Source organism: Oncorhynchus mykiss, chromosome 12 (assembly GCF_057628025.1).
Source record: "Oncorhynchus mykiss isolate SJ-2025 chromosome 12, ASM5762802v1, whole genome shotgun sequence".
Classification (NCBI taxonomy): domain Eukaryota; kingdom Metazoa; phylum Chordata; class Actinopteri; order Salmoniformes; family Salmonidae; genus Oncorhynchus; species Oncorhynchus mykiss.
In genome coordinates, this window is record NC_143033.1 from 14,041,573 (window position 1) to 14,066,453 (window position 24,881).

Below are 24,881 nucleotides of genomic sequence, written 5' to 3' on the forward strand. Positions count from 1 at the left end.
CAAAAATAATTACTCTCAGGGATAAATAAAGGTTATTGAATTGAATGTTTGCGATGTGGGAGAAACCACATCAATATTGAGCCTTGCTACTGGTGTGTTTAGTGTTTACTTGTCTCACGTTGCCAGACATCGGTTGAGGCTAGTTGTTGACCGAGCTCACCTGAAGGCCATCTTCTTCAGCAGTTGAGCTTCCATCTTGTCTGCTGACAGCTTGTCTGTCTGTGTCCTCTGGGGTTCACTGCTGGGAGGGGTGAGGAGGTGGGGCTCTCTCAGCTCCAGGGGCTTCTAAGACAACCAGAGAAAAAGTCAGACGGAGAGAGTAGACATGGAAAACAGATTTGATGTAACCAACTAACTACATTACAAATTCAGATGTTGCAATATTCCACCACTTTACAGATCCCAGATCATCCCTTATATGACACAGACGCCAATCAATCAATTAATCAATCAGTCAATAATGAAATCAACCAATCAGACACAGAGAGACGTCACTGCACCTCAGACTGTTGACTGTTGTCCTGCGGGACAACGTCTAGTACAGACAGCTCCAGTTCTACGTCTCTGTCCAGTTGATGCTCTGTCGTGTCTTTACAGTAGTCAGTCTGCAGCATGTCTCCTGCACCAGCCTTCTCTCCACTGCTGAAGGAGCGCCGAAGGGCGGCTAGCTGTTCACTGTTGACATACAGGAATGGTGGCAATTTAAGATTATCTACAATATCTTCATTGTATGTGCTGCTTCAGATATGCAACATTACTGTAAAACAGTGGCTTTGTACTGTATGGTACTGCATTGTATTGTACTGTACTGTTATCACGTGTATTTTGACTGAAATGATGTAAATAGCTGATGTACTGACAGCAGAATGAGAGACTTGTGGAGTACAGAACAGAGGACTAGATTCCCCTCTCCAATCAAAGCTACAGAGAGACTGTTAGTCAGAGTCAGGGGGTTACAGAAGAGAACGTGAGCAGCAAGCAACGACAGACCTGAGAGATGCTCTATGTTTAGTCTGAGGAGAGAACTGACTGCAATACAATGAAAGAGGGGAGAGAAGAGGAGGAGTGGAGAGGAGAGAGAAGAGAAGAGGAGGAGTGGAGAGGAGAGAGAAGAGGAGGAGTGGAGAGGAGAGAGAAGGGGAGGAGTGGAGAGGAGAGAGAAGAGAAGAGGAGGAGTGGAGAGGAGAGGAGGAGTGGAGAGGAGAGGAGGAGAGGAGAGGAGGAGTGGAGAGGAGAGAGAAGAGGAGGAGGGGAGAGGAGAGTGGAGGAGGGGAGAGGAGGAGTGGAGAGGAGAGAAGAGGAGGAGTGGAGAGGAGAGAGAAGAGAAGAGGAGGAGTGAAGAGGAGAGAGAAGAGGAGGAGTGGAGAGAAGAGGAGTGGAGTGGAGAGGAGGAGTGAAGAGGAGAGAGAAGGGGAGAGGAGAGAGAAGAGAAGAGGAGGAGTGGAGAGGAGAGAGAAGAGGAGGAGTGGAGAGAAGAGGAGTGGAGTGGAGAGGAGAGAGAAGAGGAGGAGTGAAGAGGAGAGAGAAGGGGAGAGGAGAGAGAAGAGGAGGAGTGTAGAGGAGAGAGAAGGGGAGAGGAGAGAGAAGAGGAGAGGAAAGAGAAGGGGAGAGGAGAGAGAAGAGGAGGAGTGGATAGGAAAGAGAAGAGGAGGAGTGGAGAGGAGAGGGGAAAGAGAAGGGGAGAGGAGAGAGAAGAGGAGGAGTGGAGAGGAGAGGTTGAAAACAACACTTCCAACACAGTCATGATGAGCAAGCAAATTCTCAGCTGCATACATACAATAGGACCTCGAAGTAGAAAGACAAGATAAAAAAGACAAGATAAAAAGATGAGATAAGAAAGACAAGATAAGAAAGACAAGATAAAAATGACAAGATAAAAAAGAAAACAAGACAATGCCTTTGTTTAGCGTGAAGAGAGAAAGGGGGGATGGGATGGCTCTACATGGTATATAGTATAGTATTATATAGTAGTATATAGTATTTTATAGTATAGCATTATATAGTATAGTATTATATTGTATTATAGTATTATATCATATTTTATAGTATTAAATAGTATTATATAGTATTGTATAGTATTATATAGTAGTATATAGTATAGAATCCATACTGTACCCCTCTAGGAAACTGGAGTGGCTGGAAGAGTCAGACCCCCCGGAGCTCCACCTGTAGTCCCCATGGCCGATGTGTGGACCATAATCTGTTAGAACCATAGATTTACAGTAACAACATTGAGCAAAACTATTACAATACATTTTCCCACCTTGTCAACACTATGCTTAAGTGAATGCCTGGGAGCGCTGGCTGCAGTGAACCACGGCTCTGCTGAGAGCTGGTTGCATTCAGAGACTGGCCTGGAGATGAAAGAAAACTTTCATTTATATTCACGCTCCAATCCCCCCACATGTTGAGAGGATTCTGCTCTGTGCTAGCCTAGCAGCCGGTCCTAAAATACATGTTGAGGGGATTCTGCTCTGTGCTAGCCTAGCAGCCGGTCCTAAAATACATGTTGAGAGGATTCTGCTCTGTGCTAGCCTAGCAGCCGGTCCTAAAATACATGTTGAGGGGATTCTGCTCTGTGCTAGCCTAGCAGCCGGTCCTAAAATACATGTTGAGGGGATTCTGCTCTGTGCTAGCCAAGCAGCTGGTCCTAAAACACATGTTAAGAGGATTCTGCTCTGTGCTAGCCTAGCAGCCGGTCCTAAAATACATGTTGAGAGGATTCTGCTCTGTGCTAGCCTAGCAGCCGGTCCTAAAATACATGTTGAGGGGATTCTGCTCTGTGCTAGCCTAGCAGCCGGTCCTAAAATACATGTTGAGGGGATTCTGCTCTGTGCTAGCCTAGCAGCCGGTCCTAAAATACATGTTGAGAGGATTCTGCTCTGTGCTAGCCTAGCAGCCGGTCCTAAAATACATGTTGAGAGGATTCTGCTCTGTGCTAGCCTAGCAGCCGGTCCTAAAATACATGTTGAGGGGATTCTGCTCTGTGCTAGCCTAGCAGCCGGTCCTAAAATACATGTTGAGGGGATTCTGCTCTGTGCTAGCCTAGCAGCCGGTCCTAAAATACATGTTGAGAGGATTCTGCTCTGTGCTAGCCTAGCAGCCGGTCCTAAAATACATGTTGAGGGGATTCTGCTCTGTGCTAGCCTAGCAGCCGGTCCTAAAATACATGTTGAGGGGATTCTGCTCTGTGCTAGCCTAGCAGCCGGTCCTAAAATACATGTTGAGAGGATTCTGCTCTGTGCTAGCCTAGCAGCCGGTCCTAAAATACATGTTGAGGGGATTCTGCTCTGTGCTAGCCTAGCAGCCGGTCCTAAAATACATGTTGAGGGGATTCTGCTCTGTGCTAGCCTAGCAGCCGGTCCTAAAATACATGTTGAGAGGATTCTGCTCTGTGCTAGACTAGCAGCCGGTCCTAAAATACATGTTAAGAGGATTCTGCTCTGTGCTAGCCAAGCAGCCAGTCCTAAAACACATGTTGAGAGGATTCCGCTCTGTGCTAGCCTAGCAGCCGGTCCTAAAATACATGTTGAGAGGATTCTGCTCTGTGCTAGCCAAGCAGCCAGTCCTAAAATACATGTTAAGAGGATTCTGCTCTGTGCTAGACTAGCAGCTGGTCCTAAAACACAGGTTAAGAGGATTCTGCTCTGTGCTAGCCTAGCAACCGGTCCTAAAATACATGTTAAGAGGATTCTGCTCTGTGCTAGCCAAGCAGCCAGTCCTAAAACACATGTTAAGAGGATTCTGCTCTGTGCTAGCCAAGCAGCCGGTCCTAAAACACATGTTAAGAGGATTCTGCTCTGTGCTAGACTAGCAGCTGGTCCTAAAACACGTGTTAAGAGGATTCTGCTCTGTGCTAGACTAGCAGCTGGTCCTAAAACACATGTTAAGAGGATTCTGCTCTGTGCTAGCCTAGCAGCCGGTCCTAAAATACATGTTAAGAGGATTCTGCTCTGTGCTAGACTAGCAGCTGGTCCTAAAACTAGCATATTTGAAAGAGAAAATGAACTAGGAAATAACAATTCTGTTGGTTGAACATCTTAAGTTTTTTCTTCTGCTGTCATTTCACAGTAAATCAGAGACATAACAAGTCATAGATAGGATATATAAAACATTACAAGAGAGGTATAATATCTTATTCCTTTACATTTGAACTCCAACCCCCCATTTCCTCCCCCATCCCCTCCTCACCTCTGAAGTTGATGGGGATGGTGCTGTTGCTTCCCTGGCAGGCTGTGGCCTGGACCGGGTCGGTGGTGTGGTATCCTGTACGGGAGGCGCGGGATATCGCCCCCCATTTGGAGATGATAGGCCCTTCTCCAAACGGTATGATGGGCCCCTCTCCAAATGGTATGCTGGGGTCCTTGTCTTTCAGACGGCGGTAGGGCTCAAACGGTATGCTGGGTTCCTCGTCTTTCAGACGGCGGTAGGGCTCAAACGGTATGCTGGGGTCCTCGTCTTTCAGACGGCGGTAGGTTTCAAACGGTATGCTGGGGTCGTCTTTCAGACGGCGGTAGGGCTCAAACGGTATGCTGGGGTCGTCTTTCAGACGGCGGTAGGTTTCAAACGGTATGCTGGGGTCCTCGTCTTTCAGACGGCGGTAGGGCTCAAACGGTATGCTGGGGTCCTCGTCTTTCAGACGGCAGTAGGGCTCAAACGGTATGCTGGGGTCCTCGTCTTTCAGACGGCGGTAGGTTTCAAACGGTATGCTGGGGTCCTCGTCTTTCAGACGGCGGTAGGGCTCAAACGGTATGCTGGGGTCCTCGTCTTTCAGACGGCAGTAGGGCTCAAACGGTATGCTGGGGTCCTCGTCTTTCAGACGGCGGTAGGTTTCAAACGGTATGCTGGGGTCCTCGTCTTTCAGACGGCGGTAGGGCTCAAACGTGTGTAGCCACCGCGTCCTTTCACCATTGTCTACTTCCTGAAAGACAAAGTATTAGTAGAAAACATGACATTTTAGTGTATTTTTGTTAGTGTAGATAATGTCACAGTAATTGCCTAATTTGTCATGTGATGCTAGACTATATTGTTATGTTCTGTAGGATCTATATGTGTCTGTGTGGCTGTTTGGTTGAATTAAGAAGGCATGTTGTGAGACCCACTAAGTTTTCGGAGCGGGAGTGAGCTGAGGCCTTGTGATGCTCTGGTTCAAAGGGGCTGATGCAGGTACTGATGGTTCCACAGGACCAGGGAGAGTAGTGGGACAGATTCTCCTCTCCACGGAACTTACAGTTCATACACTGACCACCACCACCGTCATCATGCTAGAGAGAGAGAAAGAAAGAAAGAAAGAAAGAAAGAAAGAAAGAAAGAAAGAAAGAAAGAAAGAAAGAAAGAAAGAAAGAAAGAACGAGAGAGAGAGGGAAAGAGAGATAGAGGGGACGAGGGAAAGCGAGAGAGAGACACACATTTGAAATGTCTTTATTCTTTTGGAACTTTTGTAGGTGTAATGTTTACTGTACATTTTTTATTGTTAATTTCACTTTTGTTTATTATCTATTTCACTTGCTTTGGCAATGTAAACATACATTTCCCAAGACAATAAAGCCCTTAAATTAAATTTAATTGAAATTGAGAGAGAGAAGAGAGGGAGGAGGGAAAATAATGGAGGGATGGGGACAGAGAGAATAAGGGGGGAGAGAGTTATGAGGACTCCCAAACACAAACTGCGACTCTATAATGTAGCTAGCTACCAGTTGCCAAGCAACAGTCACAGTCTAAAATAGCTTTGGTTTCAACACAGCTTTTGGGCCAGAATCAAAAACACACACAAACAACATATACAGTATACGTCAGCATTCTTTACCTTGATTTCATGGGGCAACAGAGTGGAGAAAACTGATTACAGTATGCCTTTTATACTTGTGCTATACACAAACGTTCTCTTTCTCTCCCGGTCTCTCTTTCTCTCTGTCTTTCTCTCCCTGTTCGTCTCTCTTTCTCTCTGTCTTTCTCTCCCTGTTCGTCTCTCTTTCTCTCTCTGTCTTTCTCTCTCTCTTTCTCTCTGTCTTTCTCTCCCTGTCCGTCTCTCTCTCCCTGTCTGTCTCTCCCTGTCTGTCTCTCCCTGTTCGTCTCTCTTTCTCTCTGTCTTTCTCTCCCTGTTCGTCTCTCTTTCTCTCTGTCTTTATCTCCCTGTTCGTCTCTTTTTCTCTGTCTTTCTCTCCCTGTTCGTCTCTGTCTTTCTCTCCCTGTCCGTCTCTCTTTCTCTCTGTCTGTCTTTCTCTCTCTTTCTCTCTGTCTTTCTCTCCCTGTCCGTCTCTCTCTCTCTCTCTCTCCCTGTCCGTCTCTCTCTCCCTGTCTCTCTCTGTCTCTCTCTCTCCCTGTCCGCCTCTCCCTCTCTCCCTGTCCGTCTCTCCCTCTCTCTCCCTGTTCGTCTCTCTTTCTCTCTGTCTGTCTTTCTTTCTCTCTGTCTCTCCCTTTCTCTCCCTGTCCGTCTCTCTCTCTCTCTCCCTGTCCGTCTCTTTCTCTCTCTCCCTGTCCGTCTCTCCCTCTCTCTCCCTGTTTCCCTCTCCCTGTCTCTCTCCCTGTCCGCCTCTCCCTGTCTCTCTCCATGTCCGCCTCTCCCTGTCTCTCTCCCTGTCTGTCTCTCCCTGTCCGCCTCTCCCTCTCTCTCCCTGTCCGTCTCTCCCTCTTTCTCCCTGTTTCCCTCTCCCTATCTCTCCCTGTCTCTCTCTCCCTGTCCGCCTCTCCCTCTCTCTCCCTGTCCGCCTCTCCCTCTCTCTCCCTGTCCGCCTCTCCCTCTCTCTCCCTGTCCGCCTCTCCCTCTCTCTCCCTGTCCGCCTCTCCCTCTCTCTCCCTGTCCGTCTCTTCCTCTCAATTCAAGGGGCTTTATTGGCATGGGAAACATGTTAACATTGCAAAAGCAAGTGAGGTAGATAATATATAAAAGTGAAATAAACAATAAAAATAACAGTAAACATTACACATACAGAAGTTTCAAAACAATAAAGACATTACAAATGTCATTATGTATATATACAGTGTTGTAACAATGACAAATGGCTAAAGCACACAAGGGAAAATAAATAAGCATAAATATGGGTTGTATTTACAATGGTGTTTGTTCTTCACTGGTTGCCCTTTTCTTGTTGCAACAGGTCACAAATCTTGCTGCTGTGATGGCACACTGGAATTTCACCCAGTAGATATGGGAGTTTATCAAAAATGGGTTTGTTTTCGAATTCTTTGTGAATCTGTGTAATCTGAGGGAAATATGTGTCTCTAATATGGTCATACATTGGGCAGGAGGTTAGGAAGTGCAGCTCAGTTTCCACCTCATTTTGTGGGCAGTGAGCACATAGCCTGTCTTCTCTTGAGAGCCATGTCTGCTGAGAGCGGCCTTTCTCAATAGCAAGACTATGCTCACTGAGTCTGTACATAGTCAAAGCTTTCCTTAAGTTTGGGTCAGTCACTGTGGTCAGGTATTCTGCCACTGTGTACTCTCTGTTTAGGGCCAAATACCATTCTAGTTTGCTCTGTTTTTTTGTTAATTCTTTCCAATGTGTCAATTAATTATCTTTTTGTTTTCTCATGATTTGGTTGAGTCTAATTGTGCTGCTGTCCTGGGGCTCTGTGGGGTGTGTTTGTGTTTGTGAACAGAGCCCCAGGACCAGCTATCTTAGGGGACTCTTCTCCAGGTTCATCTCTCTGTAGGTGATGGCTTTGTTATGGAAGGTTTGGGAATCGCTTCCTTTTAGGTGGTTGTAGAATTTATCGGCTCTTTTCTGGATTTTGATCATTAGTGGGTATCGGCCTAATTCTGCTCTTCATGCATTATTTGGTGTTCTACGTTGTACACGGAGGATATTTTTGCAGAATTCTGCATGCTGAGTCTCAATTTGGTGTTTGTCCCATTTTGTGAAATCTTGGTTGGTGAGCGGACCCCAGACCTCACAACCATAAAGGGCAATGGGTTCTATGACTGATTCAAGTATTTTTTAGACAGATCTTAATTAGTATGTTGAATTTTATGTTCCTTTTGATGGCATAGAATGCCCTTCTTGCCTTGTCTCTCAGATCGTTCACAGCTTTGTGGAAGTTACCTGTGGCGCTGATGTTTAGGCCAAGGTATGTATAGTTTTTTGTGTGCTCTAGGGCAACAGTGTCTAGATGGAATTTGTATTTGTGGTCCTGGCAACTGGACCTTTATTGGAACACCATTATTTTTGTCTTACTGAGATTTACTGTCACGGCCCAGGTCTGACAGAATCTGTGCAGAATATCTAGGTGCTGCTGTAGGCCCTCCTTGGTTGGAAGCACCAGATCATCAGCAAACAGTAGACATTTGACTTCAGATCCTAGTAGGTTGAGGCCGGGAGCTGCAGACTTTTCTAGTGCCTGCGCCAATTTGTTGATATATAAGTTGAAGAGTGTGGGGCTTAAACTGCATCCATGTCTCACCCCATGTGTTTTTTTGCCTATTTTAACTGCACACTTGTTGTTTGTGTACATGGATTTTATAATGTCGTATGTTTTACCCCCAACACCACTTTCCATCAATTTGTGTAGCAGACCGTCATGCCAAATTGAGTCAAAGGCTTTTTTGAAATCAACAAAGCATGAGAAGATTTTGCCTTTGTTTTGGTTTGTTTGGTTGTCAATTAGGGTGTGCAGGGTGAATACATGGTCTGTTGTATGGTAATTAGTAAAAAGCCAATTTGACATTTGCTCAGTACATTGTTTTCATTGAGGAAATGTACGAGTCTGCTGTTAATGATAATGCAGAGGATTTTCCCAAGGTTGCTGTTGACGCATATCCCACGGTAGTTATTGGGGTCAAATTTGTCTCCACTTTTGTGGATTGGTGTAATCAGTCCTTGGTTCCACATATTGGGGAAGATGCCAGAGCTAAGGATGATGTTAAAGAGTTTAAGTATAGCCAATTGGAATTTGTTGTCTGTATATTTTATAATTTCATTGAGGATACCATCAACACCACAGGCCTTTTTGGGTTGGAGGGGTTTTATTTTGTCCTGTAGCTCATTCAAGGTAATTGGAGAATCCAGTGGGTTCTGGTAGTCCTTAATAGTTGATTGTAAGATTTGTATTTGATCCTGTATATGTTTTTGCTCTTTATTCTTTGTTATAGAGCCAAAAGATTGGAGAAGTGGTTTACCCATCTCCATTTTGGATAGATAATTCTTCATGTTGTTGTTTGTTTAGTGTTTTCCAATTTTCCCAGAAGTGGTTAGAGTCTATGGATTCTTCAATTACATTGAGCTGATTTCTGACGTGCTGATCCTTCTTTTTCCGTAGTGTATTTCTGTATTATTTTAGTGATTCACCATAGTTAAGGCAGAGACTCAGGTTTTCCGGTTCTCTATGTTTTTGGTTGGACAGGTTTCTCTGGGTCCTCTCTCTCCCTGTCCGTCTCTTCCTCTCGCTTCCTGTCCGTCTCTCTCCCTCTCTCCCTCTCCGTCTCTCTCCCTCTCTCCCTGTCCGTCTCTCTCCCTGTCCGTCTCTCTCCCTCTCTCTCTCTCTCTCTCTCTCTAACCTCTCCCCCTCTCCTTCTCTCCCTGTTTGTCTCTCTCCCTGTCCGTCTCTCTCCCTCTCTCTCTAACCTCTCCCCCTCTCCTTCTCTCCCTGTCTGTCTTTCCCTGTCCGTCTCTCTCCCTCTCTCCCTCTTCCCCTCTCTAACCTCTCCCCCTCTGCCTCTCTCCCTGTCCGTCTGTCTCTCTCCCTGTCCGTCTCTCTCCCTGTCCCTCTCTCTCCCTCTCTCTCTCTCGTTCTATGGTCGTGACTCACAACGGATGTACAAACACACTCTGTGTACATGCAGGCCTACGTACCTCTGCACCAAAGTCTACGGTGAAGACGGGGGAGGACTGGGAGGGCCTGTTCACGTTGCCGTGGTGATGGTGTGCCCACTGCTCCTGTTTCCGCCTGAACAGATCCTCGCATCCAAGAGGAAAACGCCCATAAGAGTTCTGGAGAGGGAGAAGGAGGAGGGGAGAGGGAGAGGGAGGAGGAGAGAGGGAGAGAGAGGAGGAGAGAGGGAGAGGGAGGAGGAGAGAGGGAGAGGGAGGAGGAGAGAGGGAGAGAGAGGAGGAGAGAGGGAGAGGGAGGAGGAGAGAGGGAGAGAGAGGAGGAGAGAGGGAGAGGGAGGAGGAGAGAGGGAGAAGGAGGAGGAGAGAGGGAGAAGGAGGAGGAGAGAGGGAGAGGGAGGAGGAGAGAGGGAGGAGGAGAGAGGGAGAGGGAGGAGGAGAGAGAGAGAGGGAGGAGGAGAGAGGGAGGAGGAGGAGAGAGGGAGAGGGAGGAGGAGAGAGGGAGAGGGAGGAGGAGAGAGGGAGAGGGGGAGGAGAGAGGGAGAGGGAGGAGGAGAGAGGGAGAGGGAGGAGGAGAGAGGGAGAGGGAGGAGGAGAGAGGGAGAGGGAGGAGGAGAGAGGGAGAGGGAGGAGGAGAGAGGGAGAGGGGGGAGGAGAGAGGGAGAGGGAGGAGGAGAGAGGGAGAGGGGAGAGGGAGGAGGAGAGAGGGAGAGGGAGGAGGAGAGAGGGAGAACACTGTATATAGACATAATATGACATTTGAAATGTCTTTATTCTTTTGGAACTTCTGTGAGTGTAATGTTTACTGTTCATTTTTATTGTATTTTTGTTTATTATCTACTTCACTTGCTTTGGCAATATTAACATATTTTTCCCATGCCAATAAAGCCCTTAAATTGAAATTGAATTGAGAGAGAGAGATGGAGAGAGAGCAGGGGTTAGAGTTGGCTGAGATCTCCCCCATGTACACTAACCATCTACAACAACATTAATCATAGCCTTCAATAGGAGGAGGAGGAGGGCAACGATGAGGGGAAACGGAGGAGGAGGGCAACGATGAGGGGAAACGGAGGAGGAGGGCAACGATGAGGGGAAACGGAGGAGGAGGGCAACGATGAGGGGAAACAGAGGAGGAGGGCAACGATGAGGGGAAACAGAGGAGGAGGGCAACGATGAGGGGAAACAGAGGAGGAGGGCAACGATGAGGGGAAACGGAGGAGGAGGGCAACGATGAGGGGAAACAGAGGAGGAGGGCAACGATGAGGGGAAACAGAGGAGGAGGGCAACGATGAGGGGAAACGGAGGAGGAGGGCAACGATGAGGGGAAACGGAGGAGGAGGGCAACGATGAGGGGAAACGGAGGAGGAGGGCAACGATGAGGGGAAACAGAGGAGGAGGGCAACGATGAGGGGAAACGGAGGAGGAGGGCAACGATGAGGGGAAACAGAGGAGGAGGGCAACGATGAGGGGAAACAGAGGAGGAGGGCAACGATGAGGGGAAACGGAGGAGGAGGGCAACGATGAGGGGAAACAGAGGAGGAGGGCAACGATGAGGGGAAACAGAGGAGGAGGGCAACGATGAGGGGAAACAGAGGAGGAGGGCAACGATGAGGGGAAACAGAGGAGGAGGGCAACGATGAGGGGAAACAGAGGAGGAGGGCAACGATGAGGGGAAACAGAGGAGGAGGGCAACGATGAGGGGAAACAGAGGAGGAGGGTAACGATGAGGGGAAACGGAGGAGGAGGGCAACGATGAGGGGAAACAGAGGAGGAGGGCAACGATGAGGGGAAACGGAGGAGGAGGGCAACGATGAGGGGAAACGGAGGAGGAGGGCAACGATGAGGGGAAACGGAGGAGGAGGGCAACGATGAGGGGAAACGGAGGAGGAGGGCAAAGATGAGGGGAAACAGAGGAGGAGGGCAACGATGAGGGGAAACAGAGGAGGAGGGCAACGATGAGGGGAAACAGAGGAGGAGGGCAACGATGAGGGGAAACAGAGGAGGAGGGCAACGATGAGGGGAAACAGAGGAGGAGGGCAACGATGAGGGGAAACAGAGGAGGAGGGTAACGATGAGGGGAAACGGAGGAGGAGGGCAACGATGAGGGGAAACGGAGGAGGAGGGCAACGATGAGGGGAAACAGAGGAGGAGGGCAACGATGAGGGGAAACAGAGGAGGAGGGTAACGATGAGGGGAAACGGAGGAGGAGGGCAACGATGAGGGGAAACGGAGGAGGAGGGCAACGATGAGGGGAAACGGAGGAGGAGGGCAACGATGAGGGGAAACGGAGGAGGAGGGCAACGATGAGGGGAAACGGAGGAGGAGGGCAACGATGAGGGGAAACAGAGGAGGAGGAGGAGGGTAACGATGAGGGGAAACGGAGGAGGAGGGTAACGATGAGGGGAAACGGAGGAGGAGGGCAACGATGAGGGGAAACAGAGGAGGAGGGCAACGATGAGGGGAAACAGAGGAGGAGGGTAACGATGAGGGGAAACGGAGGAGGAGGGCAACGATGAGGGGAAACAGAGGAGGAGGGCAACGATGAGGGGAAACAGAGGAGGAGGGTAACGATGAGGGGAAACGGAGGAGGAGGGCAACGATGAGGGGAAACGGAGGAGGAGGGCAACGATGAGGGGAAACGGAGGAGGAGGGCAACGATGAGGGGAAACAGAGGAGGAGGGCAACGATGAGGGGAAACAGAGGAGGAGGGTAACGATGAGGGGAAACGGAGGAGGAGGGCAACGATGAGGGGAAACGGAGGAGGAGGGCAACGATGAGGGGAAACGGAGGAGGAGGGCAACGATGAGGGGAAACGGAGGAGGAGGGCAACGATGAGGGGAAACGGAGGAGGAGGGCAACGATGAGGGGAAACAGAGGAGGAGGAGGAGGGTAACGATGAGGGGAAACGGAGGAGGAGGGCAACGATGAGGGGAAACGGAGGAGGAGGGCAAAGATGAGGGGAAACAGAGGAGGAGGGCAACGATGAGGGGAAACAGAGGAGGAGGGTAACGATGAGGGGAAACGGAGGAGGAGGGCAACGATGAGGGGAAACAGAGGAGGAGGGCAACGATGAGGGGAAACAGAGGAGGAGGGTAACGATGAGGGGAAACGGAGGAGGAGGGCAACGATGAGGGGAAACAGAGGAGGAGGGCAACGATGAGGGGAAACAGAGGAGGAGGGTAACGATGAGGGGAAACGGAGGAGGAGGGCAACGATGAGGGGAAACGGAGGAGGAGGGCAACGATGAGGGGAAACAGAGGAGGAGGGCAACGATGAGGGGAAACAGAGGAGGAGGGTAACGATGAGGGGAAACGGAGGAGGAGGGCAACGATGAGGGGAAACGGAGGAGGAGGGCAACGATGAGGGGAAACGGAGGAGGAGGGCAACGATGAGGGGAAACGGAGGAGGAGGGCAACGATGAGGGGAAACGGAGGAGGAGGGCAACGATGAGGGGAAACGGAGGAGGAGGGCAACGATGAGGGGAAACAGAGGAGGAGGAGGAGGGTAACGATGAGGGGAAACGGAGGAGGAGGGCAACGATGAGGGGAAACAGAGGAGGAGGAGGAGGGTAACGATGAGGGGAAACGGAGGAGTAGGGCAACGATGAGGGGAAACGGAGGAGTAGGGCAACGATGAGGCGAAACAGAGGAGGAGGGCAACGATGAGGGGAAACGGAGGAGGAGGGCAACGATGAGGGGAAACGGAGGAGGAGGGCAACGATGAGGGGAAACGGAGGAGGAGGGTAACGATGAGGGGAAACGGAGGAGGAGGGCAACGATGAGGGGAAACGGAGGAGGAGGGCAAAGATGAGGGGAAACAGAGGAGGAGGGCAACGATGAGGGGAAACAGAGGAGGAGGGTAACGATGAGGGGAAACGGAGGAGGAGGGCAACGATGAGGGGAAACAGAGGAGGAGGGCAACGATGAGGGGAAACAGAGGAGGAGGGTAACGATGAGGGGAAACGGAGGAGGAGGGCAACGATGAGGGGAAACAGAGGAGGAGGGCAACGATGAGGGGAAACAGAGGAGGAGGGTAACGATGAGGGGAAACGGAGGAGGAGGGCAACGATGAGGGGAAACAGAGGAGGAGGGCAACGATGAGGGGAAACAGAGGAGGAGGGTAACGATGAGGGGAAACGGAGGAGGAGGGCAACGATGAGGGGAAACGGAGGAGGAGGGCAACGATGAGGGGAAACAGAGGAGGAGGGCAACGATGAGGGGAAACAGAGGAGGAGGGTAACGATGAGGGGAAACGGAGGAGGAGGGCAACGATGAGGGGAAACGGAGGAGGAGGGCAACGATGAGGGGAAACGGAGGAGGAGGGCAACGATGAGGGGAAACGGAGGAGGAGGGCAACGATGAGGGGAAACGGAGGAGGAGGGCAACGATGAGGGGAAACAGAGGAGGAGGAGGAGGGTAACGATGAGGGGAAACGGAGGAGGAGGGTAACGATGAGGGGAAACGGAGGAGGAGGGCAACGATGAGGGGAAACAGAGGAGGAGGGCAACGATGAGGGGAAACAGAGGAGGAGGGTAACGATGAGGGGAAACGGAGGAGGAGGGCAACGATGAGGGGAAACAGAGGAGGAGGGCAACGATGAGGGGAAACAGAGGAGGAGGGTAACGATGAGGGGAAACGGAGGAGGAGGGCAACGATGAGGGGAAACGGAGGAGGAGGGCAACGATGAGGGGAAACAGAGGAGGAGGGCAACGATGAGGGGAAACAGAGGAGGAGGGTAACGATGAGGGGAAACGGAGGAGGAGGGCAACGATGAGGGGAAACGGAGGAGGAGGGCAACGATGAGGGGAAACGGAGGAGGAGGGCAACGATGAGGGGAAACGGAGGAGGAGGGCAACGATGAGGGGAAACGGAGGAGGAGGGCAACGATGAGGGGAAACGGAGGAGGAGGGCAACGATGAGGGGAAACAGAGGAGGAGGAGGAGGGTAACGATGAGGGGAAACGGAGGAGGAGGGCAACGATGAGGGGAAACAGAGGAGGAGGAGGAGGGTAACGATGAGGGGAAACGGAGGAGTAGGGCAACGATGAGGGGAAACGGAGGAGTAGGGCAACGATGAGGCGAAACAGAGGAGGAGGGCAACGATGAGGGGAAACGGAGGAGGAGGGCAACGATGAGGGGAAACGGAGGAGGAGGGCAACGATGAGGGGAAACGGAGGAGGAGGGTAACGATGAGGGGAAACGGAGGAGGAGGGCAACGATGAGGGGAAACGGAGGAGGAGGGTAACGATGAGGGGAAACGGAGGAGGAGGGCAACGATGAGGGGAAACGGAGGAGGAGGGTAACGATGAGGTGAAACGGAGGAGGAGGGTAACGATGAGGGGAAACGGAGGAGGAGGGCAACGATGAGGCGAAACGGAGGAGGAGGGTAACGATGAGGTGAAACGGAGGAGGAGGGTAACGATGAGGGGAAACAGAGGAGGAGGGCAACGATGAGGGGAAACGGAGGAGGAGGGTAACGATGAGGGGAAACGGAGGAGGAGGGCAACGATGAGGCGAAACGGAGGAGGAGGGTAACGATGAGGTGAAACGGAGGAGGAGGGTAACGATGAGGGGAAACAGAGGAGGAGGGCAACGATGAGGCGAAACGGAGGAGGAGGGTAACGATGAGGTGAAACGGAGGAGGAGGGTAACGATGAGGGGAAACGGAGGAGGAGGGTAACGATGAGGGGAAACGGAGGAGGAGGGCAACGATGAGGGGAAACGGAGGAGGAGGGTAACGATGAGGGGAAACGGAGGAGGAGGGTAACGATGAGGGGAAACGGAGGAGGAGGGCAACGATGAGGGGAAACGGAGGAGTAGGGTAACGATGAGGGGAAACGGAGGAGAAGGGTAACGATGAGGGGAAACGGAGGAGGAGGGTAACGATGAGGGGAAACGGAGGAGGAGGGCAACGATGAGGGGAAACGGAGGAGGAGGGCAACGATGAGGCGAAACAGAGGAGGGCAACGATGAGGCGAAACGGAGGAGGAGGGCAACGATGAGGCGAAACGGAGGAGGAGGGTAACGATGAGGGGAAACGGAGGAGGAGGGCAACGATGAGGCGAAACAGAGGAGGAGGGCAACGATGAGGGGAAACAGGGGAGGAGGGCAACGATGAGGCGAAACAGAGGAGGAGGGCAACGATGAGGCGAAACGGAGGAGGAGGGTAACGATGAGGGGAAACGGAGGAGGAGGGCAACGATGAGGGGAAACAGGGGAGGAGGGCAACGATGAGGCGAAACCGAGGAGGAGGGTAACGATGAGGGGAAACGGAGGAGGAGGGCAACGATGAGGCGAAACAGAGGAGGAGGGCAACGATGAGGCGAAACGGAGGAGGAGGGCAACGATGAGGGGAAACGAAGGAGGAGGGCAACGATGAGGGGAAACAGGGGAGGAGGGCAACGATGAGGGGAAACAGGGGAGGAGGGCAACGATGAGGGGAAACGGAGGAGGAGGGCAACGATGAGGCGAAACGGAGGAGGAGGGCAACGATGAGGGGAAACGGAGGAGGAGGAGGGTAACGATGAGGGGAAACGGAGGAGGAGGAGGGTAACGATGAGGGGAAACGGAGGAGGAGGAGGGTAACGATGAGAGGAAACGGAGGAGGAGGGCAACGATGAGGGGAAACGGAGGAGGAGGGCAACGATGAGGGGAAACAGGGGAGGAGGGCAACGATGAGGCGAAACAGAGGAGGAGGGCAACGATGAGGCGAAACGGAGGAGGAGGGCAACGATGAGGGGAAACGGAGGAGGAGGGCAACGATGAGGGGAAACAGGGGAGGAGGGCAACGATGAGGCGAAACAGAGGAGGAGGGCAACGATGAGGCGAAACGGAGGAGGAGGGCAACGATGAGGCGAAACGGAGGAGGAGGGTAACGATGAGGGGAAACGGAGGAGGAGGGCAACGATGAGGCGAAACAGAGGAGGAGGGCAACGATGAGGCGAAACGGAGGAGGAGGGCAACGATGAGGGGAAACGGAGGAGGAGGGCAACGATGAGGGGAAACAGGGGAGGAGGGCAACGATGAGGCGAAACAGAGGAGGAGGGCAACGATGAGGCGAAACGGAGGAGGAGGGCAACGATGAGGCGAAACGGAGGAGGAGGGTAACGATGAGGGGAAACGGAGGAGGAGGGCAACGATGAGGCGAAACAGAGGAGGAGGGCAACGATGAGGCGAAACGGAGGAGGAGGGCAACGATGAGGGGAAACGGAGGAGGAGGGCAACGATGAGGGGAAACAGGGGAGGAGGGCAACGATGAGGCGAAACAGAGGAGGAGGGCAACGATGAGGCGAAACGGAGGAGGAGGGTAACGATGAGGGGAAACGGAGGAGGAGGGCAACGATGAGGGGAAACAGGGGAGGAGGGCAACGATGAGGCGAAACGGAGGAGGAGGGTAACGATGAGGGGAAACGGAGGAGGAGGGCAACGATGAGGCGAAACAGAGGAGGAGGGCAACGATGAGGCGAAACGGAGGAGGAGGGCAACGATGAGGGGAAACGGAGGAGGAGGGCAACGATGAGGGGAAACAGGGGAGGAGGGCAACGATGAGGGGAAACAGGGGAGGAGGGCAACGATGAGGGGAAACGGAGGAGGAGGGCAACGATGAGGCGAAACGGAGGAGGAGGGCAACGATGAGGGGAAACGGAGGAGGAGGAGGGTAACGATGAGGGGAAACGGAGGAGGAGGAGGGTAACGATGAGGGGAAACGGAGGAGGAGGAGGGTAACGATGAGAGGAAACGGAGGAGGAGGGCAACGATGAGGGGAAACGGAGGAGGAGGGCAACGATGAGGGGAAACAGGGGAGGAGGGCAACGATGAGGCGAAACAGAGGAGGAGGGCAACGATGAGGCGAAACGGAGGAGGAGGGCAACGATGAGGCGAAACGGAGGAGGAGGGTAACGATGAGGGGAAACGGAGGAGGAGGGCAACGATGAGGCGAAACAGAGGAGGAGGGCAACGATGAGGCGAAACGGAGGAGGAGGGCAACGATGAGGGGAAACGGAGGAGGAGGGCAACGATGAGGGGAAACAGGGGAGGAGGGCAACGATGAGGCGAAACAGAGGAGGAGGGCAACGATGAGGCGAAACGGAGGAGGAGGGCAACGATGAGGGGAAACAGGGGAGGAGGGCAACGATGAGGCGAAACGGAGGAGGAGGGTAACGATGAGGGGAAACGGAGGAGGAGGGCAACGATGAGGCGAAACAGAGGAGGAGGGCAACGATGAGGCGAAACGGAGGAGGAGGGCAACAATGAGGGGAAACGGAGGAGGAGGGCAACGATGAGGGGAAACAGGGGAGGAGGGCAACGATGAGGGGAAACAGGGGAGGAGGGCAACGATGAGGGGAAACGGAGGAGGAGGGCAACGATGAGGCGAAACGGAGGAGGAGGGCAACGATGAGGGGAAACGGAGGAGGAGGAGGGTAACGATGAGGGGAAACGGAGGAGGAGGAGGGTAACGATGAGGGGAAACGGAGGAGGAGGAGGGTAACGATGAGAGGAAACGGAGGAGGAGGGCAACGATGAGAGGAAACGGAAGAGGGCAATGATGAGAGGAAACGGAGGAGGAGGGCAACGATGAGGGGAAACGGAGGAGGAGGGCAACGTGAAGGTGAAGCGGAGGAGGAAGGCATTAATGAGAGGAAACGAAGGAGGAGGGTAACGATGAGGGGAAACTGAGGAGGAGGGCAACGATGAGAGGAAACGGAGGAGGAGGGTAATGATGAGGGGAAACGGAGGAGGAGGAGGGTAACGATGAGGGGAAACGGAGGAGGAGGAGGGTAACGATGAGGGGAAACGGAGGAGGAGGAGGGTAACGATGAGAGGAAACGGAGGAGGAGGGCAACGATGAGAGGAAACGGAGGAGGAGGGCAACGATGAGGGGAAACGGAGGAGGAGGGCAACGATGAGGGGAAACGGAGGAGGAGGGCAACGATGAGGGGAAACGGAGGAGGAGGGCAACGATGAGGGGAAACGGAGGAGGAGGGCAATGATGAGGGGAAACGGAGGAGGAGGGCAACGATGAGGGGAAACGGAGGAGGAGGGTAACGATGAGGGGAAACGGAGGAGGAGGGCAACGATGAGGGGAAACGGAGGAGGAGGGCAACGTGAAGGTGAAGCGGAGGAGGAGGGCAACGATGAGAGGAAACGAAGGAGGAGGGTAACGATGAGGGGAAACGGAGGAGGAGGGCAACGTGAAGGTGAAGCGGAGGAGGAGGGCAACGATGAGGGGAAACAGAGGAGTAGGGCAACGATGAGGGGAAACGGAGGAGGAGGGCAACGATGAGGGGAAACGGAGGAGGAGGGCAACGATGAGGGGAAACAGGGGAGGAGGACAACGATGAGGGGAAGCGGATGAGGAGGGCAACGTGAAGGTGAAGCGGAGGAGGAGGGCAACGTGAAGGTGAAGCAGCGGAGGAGGGCAACGTGAAGGTGAAGCGGAGGAGGAGGGCAACGATGAAGGGAAACGGAGGAGGAGGGCAACGATGAGGGGAAACAGAGGAGGAGGGCAACGTGAAGGTGAAGCGGAGGAGGAGGGCAACGATGAGGGGAAGCGGAGGAGGGCAACGTGAAGGTGAAGTGGAGGAGGAGGAAGAGAATATGTGGGTGACAATGAGTTTGCTATGCTGATTGGGAGGAAAGGAGAGGCAGGAGGAATAGAAAGACATGATAAAGCCAGTTGTGTTCAAGACTGTGCTGCGTGCTTGCAGAGGAGGCTATACAGTAACCGTACCCTGTGCAGTGCTGCTCTGTGCTCCCCCGCTGAGCAGTAGGGGCTGTCCAGGGAGGCGTATCTCTCTCGAAGGGGGGGCTGGTACACAGAGGAGTGCAGCACCTCGGGAGGCAGCGAGTTACTCCTGGCGTCCTCTCGGTGGTACAGCTGGGGCCTCCACATATGCCGGCTGTCATACAGGGGAGCGTAGCCACCGTGGGCTGGGGCCAGGGGCCCGTACTGGGGGACCGATGGGGGACCGTAGGGAGAGGGACCAGCGTGCTCCCGTGGTGGGGGCAAGGAGGGGTACTGCTCTGAGTACAGAGGGGCCATGGAGGGAGGCAGAGAGGACTCTGGGACGTGGCTGGAACGGAAGAAGCGAGCCACACAGGGTTTGTGGTGGTGTATCCCAGAGGGGTAGTAGTTACCTTAAGAGGGACAGAAGACATCATCAGTGAGTCTACATAATACCTTATTTAGATGATGAAAGATTGAGTAGAGTGAAACGGACACACCTGGATTCAAAGGCATTTGTTTTCAAATACTTTAGCTGCAATTGACTATGCTTGTCTGGAGCAATGGAACCAATGGAATAGTCTGTGCAAACCCCGCCCCTCTGGCACTCAGGGAGGCTCAATCAAACGCTAACGTATTTGAAAGAAAACAAATGCTATTCAACCCAGGTCTGACAGACACCGGTTACATGTCTCTTAGATGGCTGTACTCACTGGCTGGCTGGTAGGGCTGCACGTCGTAGGGAGGTCGTGGGTCCTGGTAACACAGTTCAGAGGACTGAGGTTGGTGGGGAGGGGGCTGAGGAAGGGGTCTTATCATTAGGTACTGGGCCTGTTTGGGGTGTGCAGAGTCACACTCTAGTCTAGACCCTGGGCCATAGGGAGAAGGAGCTGAGGAGGAATTGACCGGTGTCTTTGGAGGAGAAATAGACTTCCTGAAAGAGAGAGACACAGAAAGAGGGAGAGAGACAGAGAGAACACTGTATATATACATAATATGACATTTGCAATGTTTTTATTCTTTTGGAACTTTTGTAAGTCTACTGTTGATTTTTTACTGTTTATTTCACTTTTGTTTATTATCTATTTCACTTGCTTTGGCAATGTTAACACATGTTTCCCATGCCAACTAAGCCCTTAAATTGAAAATTGAGGGAGACAGAGAAAGGGACAGAGAAAGAGAGACACAGAGAGAGTGTTTAATCTGATACTGTTATAGCTCAGGCTAAACTGTTTATGAATGTAAGCACTTCAGAGTTATACCAAGCGAATAAGTCGCCCATAAGGTAAGGAGGTTGTAAGAGTGTGTTTAACTGTCTTTTCATTTACTTTATAGTTCTCACGGAAGGTGATAATTCTGACTAAAACTACAGAATAAAGCTGCCAGTTAAAATGAAGGAACGGTTGTGCTCGCCGGTACTGGAGGGAGCTACAGAGACAACAACATGACTCATTGTACATGATGACACATTAAAGACAGCTGAAACGTCGCACTTTCAGCCTGAACGTTTAATACTCATCAGTGATGAGTCATCATCACGAATAATAAGAATATACAGTAAGTGACTGAATGTGAAAGTAATGCTGTGCTGCTAGCATAAAGCATTACAGTAGAAGGATCATAATGTGACAGAGAATTACTTACTGTTCCATAGAGCCAGATGAGGATCGGCTGGAGCCTGTGGATCCGTTAAGTACAGACCTCTCCCTCTTCATCTCCTCCATCATATCCCCTCCCCTGGGCATGAGCTGGGAGGGTGTGGCCCCCTCCTTTAGGGATCCTGACCCCTCATTGTCTGAGCTCTTCAGGCCCCCAGTGCAGGCCTCCTCTCCTGAGTCGCCCCTCTCCATACTCAGACCACTACCCATACTCCCCTGGGCCAGGAGGAAGGGCCGGCCCACGCCACTGATCTTCTTGTTTCTCATTCTGTTCCTTGAAAGGGGGATGGAGAGGGTGGAGAGATGGAGAGGGTGGAGAGAGGGGGGGACAGAGAGAGAGACAGAGATAATTAGAAGGGTAGGTCCATTTAAGGTTTTGTTCACATAAAAGCTTTGATAAAAACTGGTCTGTGCATCACATGCATATGAGTATGGTGGTGTTCTCCCTCACTTCTCTAGCTCGTCTTGTGTGTGTGCGAAGGTGCAGTTGGATCCTCGGGGACAGCCACCCTGCTGCCGGAGGTCTCGACAGATACTGGTCTTATATTTGCTGTTGGGCTGCGGCTGCATGGGAAGGAGACAGACAGAACAATGTAACTGACAATAGAAAACCACTGTGCTTGATAAAGGACATATCTCTCACATATCAATGTCTCTCACATTGTCTCTGTTGTACATTTAACAGCTGTATTACATTTGCATGTGTGTATGAGCGTGTGTGATTTTGCGTGCATGTGTGTGTGCGTGCATGTGCTTCTGTGTGTGTGTGTGAGTATGTGTGTACATTCGCATGTGTTTGTGTGTGTGTGCGTGCGTACGTGTGTGTGCGTACATGTGTGTGTACTTGTGTGTGTGTTTGCGTACGTGTGTGTGTGGGGGTACGTGTGTGTGCGTACGTGCGTGTGTTCTTGTGTGTGTGTGCATATGTGCATGTGTGTGTGGGTACGTGTGTGTGTGTGTCTGTGTACGTGTGTGTGTGTGCGTACGTGTGTGTGTGTGTGTCTGTGTACGTGTGTGTGTGTGCGTACGTGTGTGTGTGTGTGTGCGTACGTGTGGGTACGTGTGATGTCTGGTTCTGTACCTGTGCTGTCTCATGGCTCTTCCTACTGAAGTTGTGTATAAACTCAACAAGACCATGAACGACCACCTTCACCGCCAGCATCACACTCTCCAGCTCCTCCCACCACGGAGCTGCCGCTGCATCTACACCAAAACACACATCCCATATCAACATCCCTGTCTCCTTGTTTCTAAACAATATCATAGTGTCTGCAGCTTCTAAACAATCCAGCAAAACTCAGAAAGATATACCACAGATACCTACACCTGTCTCACTGGCCCGGTCTGTCCACCTGTCTCACAGGCCCGGTCTGTCCACCTGTCTCACAGGCCCGGTCTGTCCACCTGTCTCACAGGCCCGGTCTGTCCACCTGTCTCACAGGCCCGGTCTGTCCACCTGTCTCACAGGCCCGGTCTGTCCACCTGTCTCACAGGCCCGGTCTGTCCACCTGTCTCACAGGCCTGGTCTGTCCACCTGTCTCACAGGCCCGGTCTGTCCACCTGTCTCACAGGCCCGGTCTGTCCATTTCTTTACAAGTCTAGTGAGTCATAGCGTATTCACTTCAGGCAGTTTTCACCCACTAACATGAAACAATGGTGCATTATTATGTTACCTCTTCTGTTCAGTACTATAATTGGTGATGATCTAAACTAGGACTTCCCAGCTGATTCAAATAACCAACTCATTATCTAGCTTGGGTTATTTGAATCAGCTGTGTAGTGCTTGGGCAAAAAATCGGAACGTGCAGCCAGATGTTGGGAAACCCTGGTCTGAACCTCATGGGAGTGTCATGGGGAAACTGCTGGGTTCACCAGGCCCTGAGCTAAAAGGTGTGGGTTGATCTGTACTGTGTCTACCTGGGTTGTGGTCGATGTTGGCCAGTAGTTCCAGGTGTGGTCTGAGGCTGTTCAGATTGGCTGGGTCTCCTGTTCTCTGTAGAACTATCGTCAGCTCCTGGACACTCTTTGCAAAGGACTCTGGGGACTGGAGCTGTGGGAGTGACCATCATCCAATAGAGTTAGTGAAGAAACACCTAACAACACAGTGAAGTGCAATTTAATATGGTTGAACTGAGTCTACACCAGCGGTATTCAACCAGGGGTCAGCGGAGGTACTGCAGGGGATCCACAAAAATATATTTCTTAATTAAAATAAAAGTGGAAAAAATGCTTTTATGAATATCTCTAGCAACAACAGAATAAACTAATTTTGAATGACATACCTACAGTAGGAAAAGAGGAGAATATCTTATTCCTGATAATGCCAACTTTATTTCTCAACTCATAATGTTGAGCAAATTACACTCACTGGAGTCAGTTACACTCACTGGAGTCAGTTACACTCACTGGAGTCAATTACACTCACTGGAGTCAGTTACACTCACTGGAGTCAATTACACTCACTGGAGTCAGTTACACTCACTGGAGTCAGTTACACTCACTGGAGTCAATTACACTCACTGGAGTCAGTTACACTCACTGGAGTCAATTACACTCACTGGAGTCAGTTACACTCACTGGAGTCAATTACACTCAATGGAGTCAGTTACACTCACTGGAATCAGTTACACTCACTGGAGTCAATTACACTCACTGGAGTCAGTTACACTCACTGGAGTCAGTTACACTCACTGGAGTCAGTTACACTCACTGGAATCAATTACACTCACTGGAATCAGTTACACTCACTGGAGTCAGTTACACTCACTGGAGTAACTGACATGCTTTTTCAAAGCCTCCGCAAATAAGCTACCAGTCAATAAGCTATCAGTCAATAGACTACCAGTCAATAGGCTATCAGTCAATAGACTATCAGTCAATAGGCTACCAGTCAATAGGCTACCAGTCAATAAGCTACCAGTCAATAAGCTATCAGTCAATAGGCTACCAGTCAATAGGCTACCAGTCAATAGGCTACCAGTCAATAGGCTACCACTCAATAAGCTATCAGTCAATAGACTATCAGTCAATAGGCTACCAGTCAATAGACTACCAGTCAATAGACTACCAGTCAATAGACTACCAGTCAATAGGCTACCAGTCAATAGACTACATAGGCTATCAGTCAATAGGCTATCAGTCAATAGGCTACCAGTCAATAGACTATCAGTCAATAGGCTACCAGTCAATAGGCTATCAGTCAATAGGCTACCAGTCAATAGGCTACCAGTCAATAAGCTACCAGTCAATAAGCTATCAGTCAATAGGCTACCAGTCAATAGGCTACCAGTCAATAGGCTACCAGTCAATAGGCTATCAGTCAATAGGCTACCAGTCAATAGACTACATAGGCTATCAGTCAATAGGCTACCAGTCAATAAGCTACCAGTCAATAAGCTATCAGTCAATAGGCTACCAGTCAATAGGCTACCAGTCAATAGGCTACCAGTCAATAGGCTATCAGTCAATAGGCTACCAGTCAATAGACTACATAGGCTATCAGTCAATAGGCTACCAGTCAATAAGCTACCAGTCAATAGGCTATCAGTCAATAAGCTACCAGTCAATAGGCTACCAGTCAATAGGCTACCAGTCAATAGCCTACCAGTCAATAAGCTACCAGTCAATAGGCTACCAGTCAATAGCCAACCAGTCAATAGCCAATCAATAAGCTACAAGTCAATAGGCTACCAGTCAATACCCAGTCAATAACCTACCAGTCAATAAGCTACCAGTCA

At 51.4% G+C, this 24,881-nt stretch overlaps 1 protein-coding gene across 3 annotated transcripts in view; it reads right to left on the bottom strand.

Annotated features, from left to right (window-relative positions):
• LOC110536789 (roquin-2) overlaps positions 1-24,881 on the bottom strand; it is a 46,714-nt gene that overhangs the window by 3,893 nt on the left and 17,940 nt on the right. Inside the window, exons 7-18 of one of the 3 annotated variants that reach the window (XM_036936958.2) lie at positions 23,062-23,194; positions 22,226-22,347; positions 21,596-21,708; positions 21,131-21,418; positions 20,200-20,420; positions 19,493-19,899; positions 9,789-9,926; positions 5,103-5,264; positions 4,192-4,921; positions 2,116-2,200; positions 501-675; positions 161-282 (exon numbers count right to left, since the gene is read on the bottom strand). In XM_036936958.2, the coding sequence (XP_036792853.2) occupies positions 161-282; positions 501-675; positions 2,116-2,200; positions 4,192-4,921; positions 5,103-5,264; positions 9,789-9,926; positions 19,493-19,899; positions 20,200-20,420; positions 21,131-21,418; positions 21,596-21,708; positions 22,226-22,347; positions 23,062-23,194 (2,696 nt within the window). Of the gene's footprint in view, positions 1-50; positions 286-500; positions 676-2,115; positions 2,201-4,191; positions 4,922-5,102; positions 5,265-9,788; positions 9,927-19,492; positions 19,900-20,199; positions 20,421-21,130; positions 21,419-21,595; positions 21,709-22,225; positions 22,348-23,061; positions 23,195-24,881 lie in introns of those variants that run through there. The other 2 variants (XM_036936956.2, XM_090191762.1) reach the window with 2 other exon arrangements.